This window comes from Poeciliopsis prolifica, unplaced genomic scaffold (genome assembly GCF_027474105.1).
Source record: "Poeciliopsis prolifica strain line A6 unplaced genomic scaffold, Auburn_PproV2 SCAFFOLD004, whole genome shotgun sequence".
In the NCBI taxonomy this organism is placed as follows: Eukaryota; Metazoa; Chordata; class Actinopteri; order Cyprinodontiformes; family Poeciliidae; genus Poeciliopsis; species Poeciliopsis prolifica.
In genome coordinates, this window is record NW_026562379.1 from 16,908,276 (window position 1) to 16,930,820 (window position 22,545).

The 22,545-nt window shown below is 38.1% G+C and overlaps 1 protein-coding gene across 3 annotated transcripts in view; it reads left to right on the forward strand.

Annotated features, from left to right (window-relative positions):
* caln1 (calneuron 1) overlaps positions 1-19,245 on the forward strand; it is a 64,809-nt gene extending 45,564 nt beyond the window's left edge. For all 3 annotated transcript variants that reach the window (XM_055027784.1, XM_055027783.1, XM_055027782.1), the window contains 2 exons: positions 9,354-9,510; positions 16,460-19,245. In XM_055027784.1, the coding sequence (XP_054883759.1) occupies positions 9,354-9,510; positions 16,460-16,587 (285 nt within the window). In that variant the 3' untranslated portion in view covers positions 16,588-19,245. The remainder of the gene's footprint in view (positions 1-9,353; positions 9,511-16,459) is intronic.
* Positions 19,246-22,545: the final 3,300 nt, after the last annotated feature.

The window sequence follows — 22,545 nt, forward strand, 5'->3', positions numbered from 1 at the left end:
ACTCCATACGGGAGGAAAGGCTCCATCATGGCTCCTCGCAGGACAAACATGAACTTTATCTGTGTTTCTGCTGCTGTTTTCACTTCTGTTTGGGATTTTACTGGATTATTGCCTCAGTCTGGTAGATAAGATTTGGATTTTTGAAGTTTCTCTACCTACAGCCCGACTCAACATTATTGCAGAGGAGTACAAGGCGAGTTTTTTTTTATTTTTAGCAACAGGGGAATTCAAGGTGATTAAAAGGAAAATAAAACAACAAACAAGTAAAAACATCACAACTCAAAATAAAGGAAAACAATAAACACCAGAGTACAGGTCTATGAACTTGATTTAAAGAACTGTGTCTGTGTTTCAAAATACAAGAATATGACTTTATTCTTGTATTATTTAAAGTTTATCTGCAGAAAACATCTTCTATGTTATTAATTACTAATTTCATGCAATAAAATGGAAAAAAAGAGTAATACTAATGAAAGAATCAGACATTGCAATTTCCTAGATTTTTCTTTTTAGATTCAGTTGAGGTGAAGCGATGAAAATGGCCGACTTTGTAAGTCATTCTTTGTGTAAAAATGTGAAAACTGATATCTGCTTATTTTTTAGACCTGAATAAATCTGGTTTGTTTTTATTTCATTTATTTTACTACGTCTCTTCCCTGTTTGCTTTTCTTTACAGACAGTTAAAAACAAACGCTGACGATCTGTTTCTGAACTGGTTATTAAATTTAAAGCTTGCTAGGAGGAGTTGAACTGAATCAGCCGCATAATTGAAGCCGTTTGCAGAACTCCAGGGCAGAAGTGCTGAAAGTGAAACAGGAAGTCACCTATAAAGGTGCTGACTGGCAGAGTTTCTGTGCGCCTCTCTGACAAACAGCTGCAGGTTGTTGGAGGCAGGTCTGCGTTAACGGGCCTGCTGAGGAGGAGGCCGGGAGGGAGAACCAACCGCCTTCGCTTCTGCAGACGTGGCCCTGATTAGCAGTGAAGGTGGCGCGGAGACGTGACGTCAGCGGCAGCTAATCAATGCTAACACATGCTCACGTCTTCCCCTTCCCTCCATAATCAGCCTCCTCTGGCGTCCGAGCGCCTCTCTAACGTTGAGCTCTTCAGAATCCAGCTCAGAGGCTCAGAGGTGAATCATGGGGAATTATTGGAGTGGAGATGACTCCATTTATCTCAATCCTGCCAGGCTTTCTCAGCACGGCTACGCCTGGGGGGAAGGAGAGGAGCAGGATTTGATCGCCTCTCCTGGGTTTTCAGGTTCACATTAAATGTGGGTAACCTCCATTAACCAGGCGTGAAAATGAAACGTTCTGGTTCAACTGGAAGAAGTAAAAACAGAGTCAATGAAGAACTTACAACTACTCTCACTGGGATTATAACTGATGTTTATGTCATTCTTTCTATGCAGAGTAGCCAAAAATAGTACTTGAGTGAAACTACTCAACATATTTTTACTCTAGTAAATTAAAAAAGTATTTGGTAAAAAGTCTACTCAAGTTTACTGATCAAATTATCAATCATTTAGTATTTAAAAATTACATCATCAGACGGAGCAAAATATAAAGTTAAATGTAAATTTTGGTATTTTAAGGACTTTACTAATTCATATAATAAGAATAATCACAAAATAACAAAATGAGGCAAAAGAAAATGTTTCCAAATCAGTTCTTTCAATATAAAACTTTATAAACTCTAACAGAAACTGCAGCTGTGAGTCTGTTTCTGGTGAATTTTTGGTTAAAACATGTTTGTTTTTCATTCAGTGGGTAGAAAATCCAGAAGTTTTACTCAAATGAGAGCAGAAACACTTCATAATAAGATTACTCAAAGTACAGCGTAATGAAAATAGTCCTGAAAGAACATAAAGAAATGACTCAACTAAGATTTGACTTGCAGCTTTATTTTGTAAATTGAAACCATAAAGTTAGTTGTTGCTCCGATTGGAAATGTTTTTCTTTTTTTAAAAAAAAGTAAAATTAGAAAATTTTTTCCCCTATTGTTTTTGGAAGAACATTGGAATTAGATACAAAACCTACATTAAGCTTTTGCCAAAATAAACCGACGATTTGAGTGTCTTCCCGCCTGATGGTCCAGTAGATTCGGTTCGATTCGGGATATTTTTAGCTGCTGCAGTTTGATTTTACACTGGATCAAACAAACCAAAACCTTTTAAAAAAGAAACTTCCCCTCCTCGCCTGTGGGGGCGCTGCACAAAGAACCACTGAAGGAAACGACATGAAAACCCCTGAAGACGTTATTTAAATCAGTTTTTAGTTGAACTAATACAAATAAAATACAAACAATACTGTGGGGTTTTAAATTTCCTGCCATTCTTGTCTCTGAAAACATTTAAAAATGTAGATCCGCAACAGAGCAGCTGGAAGAAAGAAGGACTTTTATTCAGTGCCTGCAGCATTTGCTGCACCGTTTGGACAAATGCAGTGAGTCAGACTGACAACTGACTGTTCTTACCCTGACAAAACATGAACTGCTTTCAGTTTTCTTGTCAAAAAGCTGCATTACCAGTCAGACAGCATCGTAAGTGCAGCCTGAAACCTTCTGACATTTCTCTATCGTCTGCTGCTACAGAAAACCTGGGCGACAGTTTGCGTCTTCCTCCTCATCCAGACCCAATCTCCTTATGTTTCATGCTGCTTTAATTGCATGTGAGTCAGCTTGACTACCTTGGTGAGTCACTTCAGTACAGAGCTTTCTCGTCCAGACCGCGGCCCTGCAAAGTGTCAGCAGCACATTAGTGCGTCTTCTGCACAGTCTTAGCTTAAACTTTCTGTGCGGACTCCCACGCACCGCAGAGGCGTTTGTGTCACAAGGGGCCAGAATTTTAATTACGAGTCTGCCAATCAAAACAAAACGACTACGACTAAAATCGCATTCAGATGAATGGGGGGAATATTCAGCGGCTCAATGTGAGAAAGAAAACAGAACCGGCTCTCATTGTGAATCATTTCACAGTGTTTGTTGGTGCAGTTCCTCCATACAAAAGGAATTTAGATGTATTAAATAATCATTGGTGGATTAGTTACATAAGCCTTATATATTTAAGTCATTCTAAATTCAAAGGTACAAGCTAAGCTAGTCTTTTACGCACAAGTGTAAAAGTGTTAGAATGCCTGCCAATAAATGAATAGCAATATACAAAAAGTAGAATATTCAATATATAGAACATACCCTGAATTCGGGTCCAGAACCGCACTGCATTCTGGGAGATGTAGGCAGAGGAAAGACTTATGGCTAGCTAAGCTAGGTTGGTGAAATCAACTCACTCACTTACTCTTTGGTTGCCTGGCAACAACTTGCTGGGTGAAAAGCCGTTTCACCCCCCTCCCCCCTCCTAGCTCGGTTACCTAGCAACAACCTGCTGAGTCATTCGCGCAGCAGCAGTTTAAGGTTTTGCCACAATAACTGCTTAAAAGTAAATAACAATAATAAAAAACAACGCAGTGAAGTGAAAACTGTGGATGAAAAAGGAGTTTGGTAATATTTAAGATATTTAAAACCAAAAATGATCAAAATTGATAATTGAGACCCAATTTCAAGGCGTTTTCATAACAACTGAATTGAACATATTTACTTTATTATGCTACAAAATAGCACAATGTGCCTGGAAAATATATAATCTGTATATGTATGTATATATGGAATATCCATATACAACTGCTGCATTCATTTTAGTGAGAAATTGCCATTTTTCTGGCTTTTTTTGTCATCATTATGTATTAAGTTCATATAACTACCAACTGGACAAGTGCTTCTTCATCAATGTTAAGGAATTATTTTCTTAAAGTAAGTCTGTATATCTTGTTGATAGTTAGTTAATGTTATTTCAAGTGTATGAAGATATTTGCACTTTAAATTAGACCAACATTGCTTGGTAAGTTTTGTGTTTTTGCAGTGTTTTCTAGTGTCTCTGAGCCTGGTTCTGGTCCCAGTCGGATGGGACATCTCAGAGAAGATTGGCAGCTGTCTGGAAGGTTTTTCCCGCTTGTGAATTATCCTCCTCACTGTAGATTGATGGACTTCAAATTGTTTGGATAAGGCCTTGTAACCCATTGTAGATTGATGAGTTGCAACATTTGCTTCTCTAAGGTCGTTGCTGATGCAACACAAGCAAATGCTTCCCATCAAAGCGTCTGGAGATGAGATCACACTGATGGGAATCTGTCAGGAAGTGAGTTTGATCAGTGACACTTGTCCTCTAAAACCGTGCAGCAGTGCAGACACTTGGGAGTGAAGAATGCGTTTTAGGATTTTATTTTGAAAGGCTTTTTTTCTGTTAAATTATTCAGTAAATCCATTTTATTTATTGTTTTTAATTTACTATTCAGATTGGTGCAAAGTTCAGCTTTCCAGAGATTCACAAAGTCCTGGTCATTCGTGGGAACTCTTTAGAAATGCGGATGCTAACATTAGCGTTAGCATGTTTGGTATTGCGATGCTATTTTAGGTTTGAACAGCTTTGCTGACAGGCTAACTCCTTTTCCAGTTTTTGTAGCAAAAATTGACCCTGAGTGGGTCAATAGAAGCAGTTTTGTTTTCCACTGCTGTTAGCGAGTTAGCCATTAGCGAATCAAATTTACGGGCGTACCAGAAACGCTGCACAAAGTTCCAGCTTGAGACTTTTTTGCTTTAATAGAAAAAAATTCAGTTAATTGCGCTAAAATGTTTCAACGGGCTGTATTATAGTATCCAGGAAGTACCTTTAGTTGTTGAAAAATGTTACATATATCAAATAATGCTTTGACTTTGAAATTTATTGGATCTCTGTCTCTTTAAAAACTCCTGCTCTTTCTGAAACCCCTCCTTCAGGAAGTCATCACAACATGGCTCCTCCATTAACCTTTAACAACATTTTTACCAGCATTTCACTAAGAATAAGCTCAGCAGTTCCACCAGGTGTTTGCTAATTGCTGCTGGCTAGTCTGAAGGAGCAGCCAGCAGGAGGAGCTATGTCCTCTGCGATGATAAGGAATCGCAGAGGATGTGGATGTGCCGGTGGCCCTCAGGGAGCTCTTTATGTCGCTCTGGTCCAGGTTAATCTGACTTTTTCTCCCTCATTAATCAAAGCAACTTTAATTGACTATTGATGAGTGCTTTAAGCCGATGCTGCGTCTTTGCTTTCGGGTTAACGCCGCTGTCTTTTTGATCCATTGCTCACTGTGGAGCACAAAATGAGTAAAAGTCTGCATCTTACTCAACTTTCAGTTAATATTAATGTTTTCCATTAGAGTAGAAAAGGAGCTAAAGTTTGACAGATGTGTTCATCGATCCTTCTTCAGAGTCAATGAGGTTCTCAGCGAAGTTTCATTTCATTGTCGTTTATCCTGACACTTCCTACATTGGTTCATGTAGGTTGTTTCTCCCCTGGCGCCTGTTAAGTTTTCTCTTTGCCTAAATTAATCTCCTGCCTTTTCGACTGCTGGGTGATGCAGCGGTAATGGAGACATAAATTTCTCCCGAGCGCTCTGGGCCTCTGAAGCGGAACCGAAAGGTTGCTTAAAAGCGCAGATCGATGTCGATTCCTTCGCGTTCCCTTTTAACGAGGAGGAAAATGTGTGCAAGTGGAACATTCTGCATTTAGAAAGCTCGTTAATTTAAAACCGTTTTTAGTATTTAACCAAACGATCAAAGATGTTTTATAAAACTTTGAGCTAATAACTGTTACACTGTAAAAAAAAATTACCTCAAAAGAAGTAAGCACAAGATTAGTGAATGAGAAAACTTAATTTATTTTAAGTACAACTAACGGAAAAAATTCAGTTCAAATCAAACAAACCAATTTTCTTGAAGGAGTCTTTCCTCTTTCTCTCATTTCTTTTTTTGTAATTAAGGTTTTATTGGCCCTCTGTTCACATAATTATGAATTACATCAAATATTTTAAATAAATAATGTATAAAAATATTCTGTCTGATGAAATACACAGTAAAGATGAACTCAGACCATCTCTGTCGATTATCTCTTTCGTCGTGAGTCAGATTGGAGAAATTATTGGATCCAGAAAAGAAAAAAAAACTCAGGTAAAGTATTTATAGTTGGATAAATTCACAAAAAAGTACAATTATTAAGAACTTTCTTTTTTTTATTAGATTAAGTGTAATTAATCATGATTACATTAAAGAATTTTGTGGAAATGCTCAAAAGCAACTCTCACAAACGTTTAAAAACATTTCTGCCAAATTGAGAAAATTATTTCAAGTTTTGTTGTTTCCACCAACTTTTTCTGAAGTAAAAAATTCAAAGTGAGCTTAAAAAATATTGACAGAAAAAACAGTTATTCTCTAATACGGGGGTGTCCAAACTGCGGCCAGTGGGCCATTTGCGGCCCCTGGATTGATTTCATGCGGCCGTCGACTGCGATTCAAGAATGGCACAAATTGTTACATTTCTTTGGGATGAGAATTTCCACTGCAAATCAAAGATTTTTTATTTTACTTGTATAATTTAGTTTTTGTCTCACAATAAGTTGAGTTTTTACTCAAAAAACAGATTTTGACGAAACCCATTTATTATATTTGACTAAATAGAACAAAGTTTATAGAAGAAGATTCTTTTTAGGACCATTTTTTTCAGTGTGCAGAAGGAAACCAGCATTAAAACATCCAAACGTCTCCAAATAGCTTAATCATGAATATTTCATAACTACGTGATGCTTTTGGTTTCTCTCGTTGCAGTGGCTCTCAGGATCTCTTCACTGCAAATTCGATTTTTTGTCACTACAAATTCAGTATTTCAAACAGGATTATCACCGTTTTGTTTTTGTAAATCCGATATCTTCTGTTTTCACTAAACGAGCCACAAGAAGAACGTGACGCAACAAAAACCTTCAGATTCGCAGATGTTTTGATGCATTAAAAAAGTGTTTAAAAAAACAACTGAAATGTCCAAATTTCTAATTGCTGGTCTTTTATTTCCAGTGGATTTAAATACTTTTCAAAAGCAGAAGATATTAAACCCTGTTGCTTTAAATGCAGGCGCAGCGCTGCATGTTGGCCGAACCGCAACAGGCTGAACTCAACAGATGGATGGACGCAGGGCTCTTGGCACCTCGTGTGTGTTTGTGTGTGAACCTAATTTATTACTGTACAAACGTACAGATCTTTCTCTTCAGGGTGACTTCCTTCCATTATCTGTCTCCCCCCTTCAGGCTAAAGATAGAAATGAATCATTTCAGTTTGATGAAATCCACCAGATTTAAACAGATTATCAGAAATCTCACAAACAAAAAAAAAGTGGATATGTTGACGTTAGTGTTTAACACAAATATTAGTGGCTTGTAAAAGAGTCTAAATCCCTTAAGTCAGATTCATTTTGTCATTTTGAAACAAAGCGTCAGCACGTTTCATTAGTTTCATTAGTTTTATTAGTTTTATTAGTTTTAACATCACACAGGAACACAATGTAGTTCATAGCGATGAAGTGAAAGTGAAAGACACATTTGTGTTGAGTTCTCTTCTTATAAATACATAAATAAAAAATGAAAATTAAGAAGTACTTGTTCTATTGGCAGATAAATTCAACAATCTGCCAGTTTAACTGGACATTTTTCATCAATAAAGGAATTATTTAATTAAAACTAGTCTCTATATTTTGCTAAAAGTTGCTTTTAAGATAGTTTGTCTAATTTCCAGATATTTACACCAGAGACTAGACCAAAAATACTTGGTAAGATGTGTTTTTGCAGCGTTAATGTTATATTATGTTAAGTTACGTTAAGATGTTGTGTTTTTGCTGCGTTTACGTTAAGATGTTGTGTTTTTGCTGCGTTTACGTTAAGATGTTGTGTTTTTGCTGCGTTTATGTTAAGATGTTGTGTTTTGCTGCGTTTATGTTAAGATGTTGTGTTTTTGCTGCGTTTATGTTAAGAGGTTGTGTTTTTGCTGCGTTTATGTTAAGATGTTGTGTTTTTGCTGCGTTTATGTTAAGATGTTGTGTTTTTGCTGCGTTTACGTTAAGATGTTGTGTTTTTGCTGCGTTTACGTTAAGATGTTGTGTTTTTGCTGCGTTTATGTTAAGATGTGTTTTTGCTGCGTTTACGTTAAGATGTTGTGTTTTTGCTGCGTTTATGTTAAGATGTTGTGTTTTTGCTGCGTTTATGTTAAGATGTTGTGTTTTTGCTGCGTTTATGTTAAGATGTTGTGTTTTTGCTGCGTTTATGTTAAGATGTTGTGTTTTTGCAGTAAGATGTTGTGTTTTTGCTGCGTTTATGTTGAGATGTTGTGTTTTTGCAGTAAGATGTTGTGTTTTTGTGGAGGTTATTGCTATTTAAATGGACTCTGTGTGTTTGTTAAATGAGGTAAGACACCCTCGGCCTGAAATCGTGTCGCTGCTACAGAACAAGCAGAAGAAAAAAGCGATAGAAACAAGTGTTCCTTCCAGCAGCAGCAGGTCTTCACAGGTTGTGACATTTCCAACTTTACCAACGCCTCCATTAACATTGTGATGGCTCTGCAGCCTGAACTTCAGGGGGGAAGGCGGGACAAAGAGGAGCCAAAGGCTTCAGCGTGAATCTGAAGGTCATGCAGCAGTGGGAGTCGTTTCAGGTCGAGGTGTGTTATTCTTTTCGCTGCTCTCTCCTGAAAGGTTAATCGGCGGTGAATATAGACTGAGAAAGTCTGAGGAGGCAGAAAATAAACTGATTTTTTAATGTGTCCCTGAAGTACTTGTGCTGTTCTCCCTGGCAGACGAAGCTCTTGGCAGTCGCTTGACGCCTGAGCAGCCGCTGCTGCAGCTTCGCTTCACTTACGTCCAGAGACATTTTGCATTTCAGAATGTTTTTGCGGCTACAGGTGCAGCTTTTCTGTGGATTTTTCCTCAACCACTAGGGGGAGCTCTTTAGCATGAAGTGAATAATTGGAAGTCAAAATTGGAAATCAAAGAAGAAAATGTTCATTTTCATTTAGAGCTAGCAGCAGGCACGACGGAGAAATGTTTTCAAACCAACACGAAGAAGTTCATATGATGCAGCTTTTAAGACTCTGACATTTGTTTTGTTTATTTTAGTTTAAAATGTCTCCCATTTGCAGAGTCTGAAGTTTATAAAATTTTGAGAACGTGTTGTTGTGTTACTTGAAAATGGTCTCAAAACATCATTATTATCGTTTATCGCGATAACGTCTGGGATGATTCCTGTGTGATGGTCCTTATTTTTCCTGAGAGTCATAAACAGGATGTTTAGATCTGAGAATGTTTGTAAAATGTTTCTCTGGTTGAGTTGCTGCTTCAGTTGATCGTTCTACCGGCTACCCAGCAAAAAGGAAACACTTTTTTAAAAAAAGTACATAAGGAGATTGGTCTTGTATTTTTAACTTTCCTGCTCGTCTTTGTCTCGCTGCAGTTTGACATGCAGCGGATCACCCTGGAGGAGCTGAAACACATCCTCTTCTACGCTTTCCGCGATCACCTGACCATGAAGGACATCGAGAACATCATCATCAACGAGGAAGAAAGCCTGAAGGAAAACTCCGGGAACTGTCAGACGGAGTTTGAGGGAGGTGAGTGAAAGTCCCTGGGCTAATTTCACACGCAAGCGTTTCATGTGTCGCAGGCAGGCGCTGGGCGCCGCGTGGGCAGAGAGAGGGAGGAACTTATCCCGGCTGTCAGGAAGGATTTAAGCTTTCCCATCAACGTCTCCAGCCAACAGAGTCCCAGCACACCTGCTGATTTATTGATTTGTGAGGACGAGTGTCAGCTGGTCAGCTGTTCAGCCGTGGCTCGCATGAAATATGCATGACTCCTCTCTGCACCAACAGACATCCAAAATTTATGGATGCCAGCGCAGCAGAGGACTCACTCTCTCTCTCTCTCTCTCCATTAAAACAGCGAGTGCCATTGTTTCTTCTAAGCTAATTATCATTCAGCTTTTTGAAATGCCAGCTTTCAATTCAGATCCAGTGACTCAGATCCAGTCTGAATACATTTAAAAAAAAAAACGACGACTTGTAAATATTAGCCACAGAAGAGCAGATATTTCAGGAAATACGTTTTGATGTTCCAGCTCTTAATCTCAAAGGATGAACTGCAGCAGTTTGTTTCCTAAAGGTACAAAGACAATCAATATCCACAGTGAAATGAGACCAAAAAAAAGCTTTTTACTGCAAATCTCTGTATTTTTAAAATACAGATTAAGTATTTTTGTTGGGTAAATATCTTAGTACGCCTGAAATAAGACAAAATTAACTTAGAAGTAACTGTTCAGACAGACATAGAAGCTTACAACTTACAACAAACTCCCACATCCGGAAAACTAACTTTCAAGGTAGTTTTTTTTTTTTTTTTTTTTGTCAAACTTTTAAACACTTCTGGCAGAAACCAACTGACCAAAAACATTTTCTTAGTTATTTCACAGTTCTGAAATGTCATTTTTTGATGAAAATACATGAGATCATTCAGTGTGATTGATGTGTTGTCATCAATCACAGCATTAATTTATTAACACCATGAAACTGGATGGCAAAAAGACGCTGAGTCAGAACGTTTATTTAACCTTTTCAAAATTGTTAAAATATTAATAAAAGCTGTTTATATTTGATAAGTATTTCTGAAAGTCAAATAATGTTGAATATCTTTTCTCATTGATCAGTTCCTCCATGACTTTGATTTTTGTTTTTTTTTGCAACAAAAATCAATATTTCCACTTTGTGACATTTTTTTACTCGCCACATCGATTATAGCTTTGCTACACTGCTGCTGCACCAGGTGAGGCTGAGGCAGCAGTGTAAAAGTAAAACGCTGCCACCTGCAGGTGGGAGTCAGCATCACTTAGCTGCAATATTTTATTGGGAAAATTTACAATGCATTCACAGTGATAAATTAGTGTGAAACACTGGAGGGACTGATGGATGTGATTTGGCATCTGGAGCTGAAAGGGCCACATAAGAAGCTGCAGCGGGCCGGATTTGGCCCGCGAACCATGATTTAAGGCGTCTGCATTTCCAGTGAAATTCCAGTCTTTTGCTTTTCATTTATGATTATCTATGTTTCATTTTTAGAGGAAAAATGAATAAAGTCTCTATAATCGCCACCTGAATGAGAGTTTCTCAATGAGTTTTACCAGATCATCACCAGAGGAGCCAAAATTGGACTGAAGTAAAAGTAGAAATTACTCAAGAGTAAAAAGTATTTGGTAAAAAGTGCTGAGTAGCTGATCAAATCATCAATCAGTTAATGTTTAAAAATTGCATCATCAGACAGATCAAAATATAAAGTTAAGTGGAAATTTTGGTATTTTAGAAACCAAAATGACAATAATTCATAAATAAGTAACCAAAAAATGGAAAATAAGATGTTTCCAAATCAATTTCTGTCAATAAAAAAATTGGATTTCTGGTTAAAACGTTTGATTTTTCATTCAGTGGGAAGAAAATCCTGAAATTTTACTTCATGGTAGATAAAATTACTTAAAATACAGCAAAGTAAAAATACTCTTTCCAAAAAAGTTACTCCAGTAAATGTAAGTAGTTACTGCCCAACTCGGACCAGCACCGAGTGAACCGAGCTGTTCTGAAGCGAGGTCCAGATTTCACCAGCGCTTCATCAGATCCATAAAACGGCTGCAGGACGACATCAGGACGCTTCATGATGACGGACGACCGCCGCAGACCAAACTGTCCGTCGGGTCCATCAGAACCATCTGGCGCTCACAAACACCAAAATGTGCTCAGTCATGGAGCAATCAATGCTTTGTGTCACAGCGCGGTTCTTCCTCGACCCGATCCATCATCTCCTCCAGCGCTCAGGACTTCAGCCGGCTGATATATGAAGAAGCATGAAAGGAAGTTTGATTTCCCCGCGGCTTCCCCACAATCAATACGGTGAAAAACACCGGCATACAGAGTTTAACAGAAACCCACCAGCCACTGATTCATAGCTGAACAAATTGTTCTGATGGCAGAAAGCAGGGAAAACATGCCGGGCAGCAGATGTCCAGTCAAAGCCTGCCACTTCCAATCGGCGCCATTGCTTCTATGTATTTAATGATTTATAGATTTGGTTTCGCACCTCATCAACCAGCTAAACCGCACGTGTTTTAAGGCCAGAAACCAGCGACTGGTCATTATCGGTGACCTATTATTCTTCCTTGAAGAGGTTAGGACAGTTTTATGGTCTTACAACAGGTGTCAAACTCAAGGCCCGTGGGCCAAACCCGGTCCGCCAAAGCTCTATGTGGCCCACTAGATGCTAGACTAAACACTAATGCTTAAATATTTTTATTATCAATCAAACTGATGCTTCAATGTTGACACATGTGAAAATGGCTGCAGCAGACATGCAATTTTAGAACTTTGAAAAGCAGGAGTAGAGCCTCCTGCACAACCAACAAGAATGCGGCAAGTGGTTTCCGGATGGTAAGTCAACAACAAAACAATTGTCTTTTCCAGCAGCCATTGTGCAGCTGGTCAGGTTGCTAGGTGATGAAAAGAGTTCCAGTGGGGTTACTAGGCAACAGAGCAGTGCCCATCGAATGAGAGTCAACAACAGAGAGATATTTGAAAAAAACATTAACTCGTTGTCAAAAACTGTTTTTTTTATGCCTGGGTTGTTTTTGGAAGCAGTAGAAATAAAAATACGCAAAATGTGAATTTTGCGTAACCTTTGATTGCGGATGCTCGTAGGACGTCCGCCGGCCGACAGAAGGTCCAGGTAATTGGACTGAGAGCCGATGTCCAGAACAGAAATCTCCCTCCATCGTCCAGCAGCTCAACATCTGTTCATTCCAGCAGCAGCAGCAGCAGCAACACGCTGAGCTCAGTTTGGCTTCCTGAGAAACGCAGTTCGATTACCGTCCTGCTGTACAGCGCAGTTTTGTCTCTTTACTGAGCCTTTATATGTAGAGCTTGTTTATATGTAGAGCTTGTTTATACGTAAAGTGTAAACAAGCTCTCAAGCACTTTACAGAGGTGAAAGCAGAAGAACTGATGACATCAGAAACCCTTTTGCATTTTGAAAGCTGGTGGTTTACAGTGTTGAAAACATATTTATACCACTTAAACATTTTAATAACCTCAGGTTGGTAAAAAAACAGAAAAGTAGAGAAAAACCTGCAAAGACGTCCCTGAATATGAAGCATTTCTTGATGCGAATTGGAAAATTTACAAGGACAGTTTATTATTGTCAGATTTTAAACAATAAATAGAATATAAGATGGATGCAACGTGAAACAACAAATGAGATTTTGTAAAGTTGTAGGAAAAAATACCTGGGAATTACAAAGAGAGATTAAGAAAGGATTTTAAGGTTCAATCTCCACTAGCTTGGATATTGTTAAGAATTAAAAAGTGAAGAACTTGATCTTAGCTCGTTAATTAATTCTTAGTCCCGAATTCCTGTGTCTGTGTAAGTGTGCAGAGAGAAAAGAGCAATCGTACGACGTCAGACTTCAGATATTCAGAGTTTTATCCAGAGAAAATCAATCCAAGAAGAACTTTACAATAAGCCTCTCACCTAGAGCAAAAGTCCAAGATATTACAAAACAGAGACAAAGAACTGAGTAAAAAAGACAACAGAAGATGCATCCTCCGGGAAAACTCTCACCCAGCACAAAGAGATTCGAACTTCTGCTGTAAACCAAATCATTTTATAGAATGCGTAATCTCATCATTTAAATATATGCATTAGGAGGTGTGTTCTTTTCCTTTGTGTGGGCTGTCTTGATGTTAATTTTATTACCTCCTGCTAAAGAGCCCCAAAAGCAATATATGGCAAACCCTTCTCGTACCAGCCGCTGTCCAGTTTGATATATGATTGCAGCTGCAGCGCTATCTGTGCCTCAAAATGTTTCCACAAGAAAGTAGTTTGTATTTTTAACCAAGCTTGCACACAATGTAATGCTAAATAATGACTATAAGTTTGGATCTAATAAGTAACTAATTAAAAACATGCTTAAAGAAATATAGTTAATTCTAATATAGATAAAATTATTTATAAAAAGTTTTAAGATCCTAGTGAACTTTTGAACCATGCTCAGGAATTTGTTAATTGCCTGGCATACAGGCTCCTTTCTCAAGAGATCCAAGGAGTCTAGGCCTATGTTTTCTGTTTCTTCTGTCTGATCCTCCTTTTAAGAATTTATCTGCGTTTCAGAGATTGAGCCGTTGTTTTTAGTTTCATCTAAATTTATATGAACCTAGAGTGTACTTTAACTTTCTATGTTATATTTTATATGTGTCAAAGCTATCCTGTGCAGTATTGTGCTAACTTAAAATTCTATGTCAACAATATCCAGCTCAGCATTTTAAAACAGGTTGTTATAAAGTGATTTTGTGAAAATCTCAGATATTCGCTGGCAGTTGTAGCCCCTAAAAATCTCAAATCTGAGCTGAAAAGTTTAGTAAAAGCTTGTTGAACCGTCACGTCATTTTGCTCAGGATCTTCTTCGTTTGGCTTTTTATGTGGACGTTGCCCTTTATCGCGACCTGCTGGCGGAGCAAAGGCATTGCCAGTCTTTTTCTGTTGCTCATGTTTCAGATCCAGAAGGAAAAAAATCCCAGCCTTTTACAGCAACCTGTCACGTTATTTCTGAGCCTCAGACATCCAGGAGCGGCTCGTCTCTGGGTCAGACGTCTTCAGGAAGCATTTTGATGACTTCAGCAGCTCTTGGATGATGACATTATGTGAAAATAGCCTGAGTGAGAGCTGAGCGACCAACTCGCACGATGGCTGTCGCCCGGTGAAATCATTTCACTTCAGGCGTCTGAGAAGAAGAGCTGAACTACAAGCTGGAGGAGAAAAACGGAAAACATGGAGATTCAGAAAGACGTTAGTCTGGATTCAACCAATAGATGTTGAAGTATTGTTTACTCACTGTTTTATTATTGCTATAGAGCAATAATTTCTATTTTGAATGTATTAGTAGTAGTAGTTGTTTTACGCTTAGTATGAGATTAACTGATAATAAATAATAACAATGTATTTAAAATAATAGATTACAGTCTATTATTATGTTAGGAATACAATTATTTTATTGCTTGGATAATGTTGTGTTATCATAAAATGTTATTTTCTATTATAAATTGCAATAATTTCTATTTTAAATGTGTTATTAATATTTAATATGCTTTTTTAATGTGACGTTTTCAAAATGTATCAGTAGTTATATCAGTATCTGTAGTAATACTGAGTTTATTTAATAATAAACATTACCAATGGTATTATAAGCATTGATATTATTAGTATTTTGTATGTTTTTATTTCATTTCAATTTTAAATGTGTCGTTACAATTATTAATAGCAAGTCTGTCATTATTTCTATATTAAATAATAACACAAATATAGTAATAATTTATTTCTGCATTTTTATTGCTCTGCTGCAAACATTTCTATTTCATATAGTCATCATAATTTCTGATCGTGAACATCATAATATTTTAAAACTGGACATGAAAGAATTGGTTTCTGTCGCTTTAAGTTTCCCGGTTCCGGCCTCTTTGGGTTTTTGGGAACATTTGGACCTTTATGGGCGTATTTGGCCTCTGAGGAGAAGCCAGTCTGTTCCCAGGAACTGAGCCACTTACCGTACGGTCCGGTCCGTCTCTGCTGGTCACCGTCCAGCGTCCCGCCGTTCATTCAGATGAGACGTGAAATCTGCCCGGCAACAACAACGATGAGCTCACACTTTAGTTCTGTTGCTCCAAACTGCAGTGGAACCGACATGAGGTCCAAACCCAAAGGATTTTACTGTCAAAGTTTCTTTGCGTTGCCACAGACCAATAATCACTGGAACATCGATTGAATTTAGTCTTTTTTGCAGTGTGATAGAATAATGATGAAATCAGAGAAAATGCTGTTTTTTGCTGCTTTATTGTTTTATATTTGGAGGTTGCAAGGTTGTTCACATAAATGCACTGCAAAAACACAAAATCTTACCAAGTATTTGTGGTGTTGTTTCTAGAACAAATATCCTATTTACAAAGTAACTTTTCATTAAGATGTTAGAGCTTGTTTTATGTAAATAATCCTTAATATTGATGAGAAAATACTAGTTTCAGATTAGTGGGAAAAATGTCTTGTTAAAAGTGAAATAATCAAAACTTTTTCATCTAGAAACTAGACCATTTGTGTTGTTGAAGTGAGAGCTCCAGTACATTTGGTCAGCTGGTTGTGCCGCTATACAATGGCTGCTGGAAAAGACAAGTGTTTTGTCGTTGACTCACTATCCAGAAAGCGCTTAATTCATTCTTGTTGGTTGTGCAGGAGGCTCCACTTTTGCTTTTCCAAGATGTACAGTTGTAAAATTAAGCATGTGTTTTATACTTGAGTGTGAATGTCGGTTTGGGGGCGTGGCCAACTCCTTTAACTTGCTGGAAAGTTACTTTTAAGCTTTTAAGCAACTTGAGTTGCCGGTTGCCGTACGAACTTGATTGAATCCGTCTCTACGCAGACGATCTCGTGTTTTTGTGGACTCTTATTTTACCGTCTTTTCTCTGCGTCTTCTTCTCGTTCCAGTCCACCCGTCGAAGAAGAACCGTCAGACGTGCGTGAGGAAGAGTCTCATCTGCGCCTTCGCCATGGCCTTCATCATCAGCGTCATGCTCATTGCAGCCAATCAGATGCTGAGAAACGGCATGGAGTAGCCGGGCGCAGCCAGCCTGCATGTGCATGCCGGGTGGGCGAAGCCCAAGGCGCAGCGATCCAAACCGTCAACCAGGAAACGAACACGCTTTGTTTTTTATTTCAACGCCTCCAGTTGATCCGAACAAACCCGCCATGAAGCCAGCATGAGGAGGCGCCCGGGGCTCCTCCCCCTTTACTCCGACAGGGACTGTAAGGGCTGACATCACATCCACTGTCGTCGCTGTTTCCCTGATGCAATAATTCAGACCGAACATTTAGAAACGAGTGCAGGAGTCGAGATCCGCTCCAGACGGGAGCGGATCTCCCAGCAGGAGGCTGATGAACTGCCAAGGGACGCGCGCCGCCGAAGCACACCAACATGGCCGCCTGGTTCCTGCTGGGCCGCCGAACTTCAGCTCCCTGATTAACTGCTGACTCAGAAACGGGGAGAGATGTTTCTGAATGAGAGCGGATCATTTCCCCCTGCTGGACCAGAACCCGACCGCTAACGCTTCATGAAACCGTCGCTTCACCTGAACCAGATGCAAAATGTTTGTATCATCGATTCAATTGAATCCATTTTGCTTCGATTGTTTTCCTCAGAATAAGTAGAAAATAATCAGAATCAGAGATTTGAGTTGTTATAAAGCCGGATTTATTTACATCTTATCACAACTAATTAACCTGGAGGTCTTTGATTTTATCCATCATCTAATTTAAAATGTCACTCGAGATCAATTAGTTATTTATTTCACCTTTCATAGTTTGTTTTGGCTTTTCATCCTGTTTTCACTTCAAAAACACAAAATTCTACCAAATATTTCTGATTTAGTTTCCACTACAAACATTTTAATTCACTTTATAATAATTTCACCATGTATTTAGTTTCTAGTGCAAATGTCTCAATAAATCTTTCCCTCCAAAAAAAACTGAAACTTTTGAAAGAAAATTTTAATTTCTGAGTTTGAAAAAATTGAAAATCTTCTACAAAAAAACTTTAAAATTTTTATTTTAACCTTGAAAAATTTCTAGAGAAAACATGAAGTTTTTATGAGTTTCAAAAGTCAAACATTTTCTGGAAAAATTACAGAAATTTTGAGCAAAGTCTGAGAAATTCTCTCAACAGAACTTAGAAATTTTGAAGTGTGAAAAGTAAAAAATGTGCTAGAAAAAAATAATTGAGATTAGGCCCAGAAATCACCTAGAAAAATATAAAATGTCTGAGTTTCAGAAGTTAAACATTAGACTTTTCAAGTGTCCATTTTTTTAGTTTTTCAAATGTTTCTAGGAAACGTTTGACTTTTCAAATTCAGAGAATTTCTAGAATTTTTTAAAAATTTATCACAAGATTTCAGATTTTTTTTCAAGCAAATTTCCAACTTGTCAAAAAAAACAAAAAAACTTGTGATTTCTGGAAAATTTCAGATAAAAACTTCTAATTTTTTTGGGGGGGGGGAGGGGTTGCAAAGATTTAACATTTGAAACTCAGAAATTATGTTTTTCTAGACATTTTTTAGTTTTTTGGCAGAATGTTGCCTTTTCTTTCTTCTACCTCCCTGTCCACTGATTCACTCCTGCACTGCCTCTCATTTAAACTCTTAAAGGGCCAGCAGCCCCTCGCTAACTGCATGTGATCGAGTCTGTGTCTTGTGTAAATATTGCAACCTTTGTCAGAAGTGTGTGTCCCTTGTGTGTTTTGATGTTTCTGTGTGTGTGTGTGTGTGTGTGTGTGTGTGTGTGTGTGTGTGTGTGTGTGTGTGTGTGTGAGGGGTGTGTGTGTGTGTGTGTGTGTGTGTGTGTGTGTGTGTGTGGTGTGTGTGAGACTGTCGGTGCTCTCCGCTCTCCAGGGGCTTCAGGGTCCCGAAACATCCGGGTCGCTGACGTCCTTCCGGTTCCCTCTGAACCTCCATCCAAAGCCATAAACTCTGCGGAGACGAAGCGGACATCTAAATGTCGTCTGTTCCTATTTTCACACGGAAACACGAGATGCAACGGGCTTTTTAGACAGAAATTTGATTTAATTTGTTTATTTTTCACTCCGATGGAAGGAGAAGTTGGTTTGTTAGTTTGTGTTCTAGTGCCATCTAGTGGCGACGTCTCTCCACAGGAACTTCTGTATTTTTCTCGTTTTAAGCAGAACTGTCTGGAAAACTGATGCTAAATGTTGAAATGTCATGTAAAATCTACAAATTCTCTACCAGCAGCGCAGGGAGAGAAGCTCTTATTTAAACTTGATATTTACTGGGATAAATCTCTTGCCTGTGGCAGAAAAATAGGTTTTGAACCTGTAAAAGGTTTAATTTATCTACCTTTGGGACTCATTGAGCTCCGATGTAGTCTCAAAAACCTGTTTTATACATATTTTATTTGGTTTTATTGCATTTCGTTTGAAGAATTAAATCTGCAGAATGGTTGCACGTCTCCATCACCGAGTTACTCTGCAGCAGCATGACGGATAATTCCCACTTCTTGACTCACATGTAATTTTGTAAATATTTACCTGGACAGAATATCTAGACAAGCACATACTGTACTTAATGCATGTGCAATATTTACTTAGACTAGACTTTCAGTCATACTATTTATTAGAGGCATAATAATTATAATCTTGTAAATATGGAAATCTGTATAAACGCAAAACAAATAATTGTTGCAATAAAAACTTTTTTTTAAGTGTTTTTTTTTTCGTCTTATTTTTATTGCAGATTTTCTATTAAAAAACACTAAAACCTGATTATAATTTAGTTATAAAACTATAAAAGTTTTTAAGAATGACTTCTTGGAAAAGGTATTTAATATTTTTATAAAATCCCAGTAATTGCTGAATGTTTTCCTGTAGTATTTTAACTCCACAAAATTAAATTAAATTAATAAAAAAACATTTTCCTTCAGTATTTCATTCAGATTTGCAGTTTTCACTCTGTCCTCATGGGGGCGACATTCCACATGTTTTGGCACCATAGAGGAAGATTTTCCTAACATTTCAGAGCTGTAGAAATTTATGGCCAATTTCTTTTCACCCAGATCTCCAAAATTCTAAACATTTTTTTTTTTTGCAAAACCCAAAAATGTTCAACTGAAACTTAAAGTTTCCTAGACCTTCCTGGAGTTCAATCAGCTTAACAATGAATCTAAATAGAAAAACAAATGTTTTTTGTTGTTTTTTTTTGTTGTTGTTGTTGTTTTTTGCAGGAACCTGAAGGGCGCTAACATTTTAATGATTGTTAAAAAAAAAAAAACATTATTTAAAAATGTGAGTTTTTCTCTTTTTCAGCTGAATAAATGTTAAAATTTAGAGAAAAAAAATATGAAAACTTAAAAGATGATTTTATTTTTTAGATTTTAACTGAGATGCCAAATTTTCTATTTAGCTGAAACAGATAAATTAATAAAATATGATAATGTTTATGTTACATTTATGCAGATGATCCATAAACTTCTGAGTTGATTTTCAGCATACGATGATTTTTCGTTCCGGTGGTCGTTTAAAGTCTGGTCAGCGTTCAGGGACGTGTTAGCATGCACGCGCCGTCCTTGAACGCCACACCGGCCTCTGCAGCTTCAAACAGGGCCTTGTGCTCCTGCAGACGCTCCCCGTTTCATTTCCAGCTCCAAAATCAGCTGATGCTTCATCCACAGCGGGACGCTGACACCCAGCAGCAGGAGTCTGGTTTCTCATTCAGGAACATATGGAGACATCAGAGATTAATCTGGAGCTTTTACATCTCTGGCTGCTGCTGCTGATTTCACATGTGATGGTTTATTAAAATAACAAAAAACATGCAAATTATTAAAGCAACAAAAGGAAACAGAGAAGCTGTAGGAATGTCCTAATGGAGATTTACGCTGAAAGTTAATTAAAATGAGACATTTTCTGATGCCACATTAGAAAATGCAGTTTTTACCCAACTGGACATTGATAAGGTTTCTCCAAGGTTACAAACGTTACCTGATATTTGGGTTTGGTTACATGATGTGTGGTGTCATCTGCATAGCAGTGCATTTCTGCTGTTATCAGATTCTCTGCAACGAAAAATGAACTGAGGCTGAAAATTAGATTTTAAAAAAGTCGTATAACTTAAAAAAAGACTAAAAGAATAAACTTCTTGTAAAAATAATACTAATATCAGGCAAAAATGACACAAAATGCTTCAGAAACATGCCTTACTTGAAGGGTGTCCAAAGGGTGGCCCGGGGGCCATTCGTGGCCCTTGGGCTGCGTTGGTTCGGCCCTTCAACTGCAATTCAAAACTGGCACTTTAAATGGAGACTTTTAATTTGCACTCGGGATAAAAATAGTCACCAACAAAAATTCTTTACACAGGAAAATATAAAAAGCAACAGAAATTTTTTTTTTTGTAACCAAGTTTTAAGAAAAGCTAAAACCAAGTTTATCCAGAGATTTTCACTGAAAAGCTGCACAAAAGTCAGTTTTTAATTCTTTCTTAAACTCGATTAAATACGGGAACCGTTTTGAGAGAAAGTGACCAAAGTCCTGCTTTTATTACTGAAAATAAATGTGTCCAATCGAGCCTAAAAGAAACTGAGAACTAAAAAATTCAAATTTTTAGATTAATAACAGAAATTTTCTGCAAAAAACTGTAATTTTCAAATGTTAAAAATTTCTGGGATTAATGACAATCCCAGAAATTGGGATTGTCATTTTTAGCGCAGTTATGCTAAAAACAGGAAGACTGTTTTTAGCATAACTGTGCTCCTTTCTTCTGACACACAAACAGAGTTTATGCAACGCTTCCTAAAAAAACAGCCAAGCAAAACCCAGGAAGCCATTTTGTTTATTGGAAGACAAGCTGAGAAACCAAACCAATAACACTGAATTATTTGAATTATTTGACATCAAGCGTCTCAGAGCCGGAACAATTTCAGCCTGGAAAGTCGTCAATACGTTTGATCGCAAATCAAACTCCCTGCTGCAGTCGGCAGAAGATGCTTCGTTAGTTTTGGCACTCAGACAAACAAACAAACTCAACTTTCCTCCCATGAAGTTTTCACGCTAACCTGTGTGAAAACTTTAGCCCTCTTGGCTTTTTTTAAAGTTATTTTATTTATTTCTTGATAACTTTTCAAACACTAACTGTGCCTTACTCTTCAAATTATAAATATTTACAGAGTTTAGACTTTTTAAAGGCAAAAAGTAAAAAATATCTTTATGCTTATTTACGAGCGTAATTTGATTTATTTCATCACAGATGGGATCTCATCTTTTTTACACTAAAATCTGGAACAACGACTAACAGATTTCTGTCTCTACATTCTGAACAGAGCGTCACTTTTTTTTAAAACACCTTACAGGACATGACAAGGAATGGAGTATTGCAGAGATTTAGACAATAAAACTATTTAAATGAGCCTTAAGGAGCTGAGCAAAAGCTTTAAACCATTAATTCTCCAGTTTTATTTGAGTTTTTGTTTTATGTGATATTTCAGGTAATGACTGCAGCACATATCAGAGTGCAGCCTTCGTTTTTATTGCTTTGCTGTTAAAATGTAACTTTTATCCAATAAATTGAGCAATTTTGTGGGTTTTTTTCTGTCATCTAAAAATTTTTGTTCACTTCAGTGAAATGAGGGAAAATGTGACCAGAAAAGTGAGGAAAACCTCAGAAAATTTGCAGAGCCGCCCTCCAGAGAGCCGCCCCTCCAGAGAGCCGCCCCTCCAGAGAGCCGCCCCTCCAGAGAGCCGCCCCTCCAGAGAGCCGCCCCTCCAGAGAGCCGCCCTCCAGAGAGCCGCCCCTCCAGAGAACCGCCCCTCCAGAGAGCCGCCCCTCCAGAGAGCCGCTCGTCCAGAGAGCCGCCCTCCAGAGAGCCGCCCCTCCAGAGAGCCGCCCTCCAGAGAGCCGCCCCTCCAGAGAGCCGCCCCTCCAGAGAACCGCCCCTCCAGAGAGCCGCCCTCCAGAGAGCCGCCCTCCAGAGAGCCGCCCTCCAGAGAGCCGCCCCTCCAGAGAGCCGCCTGTCCA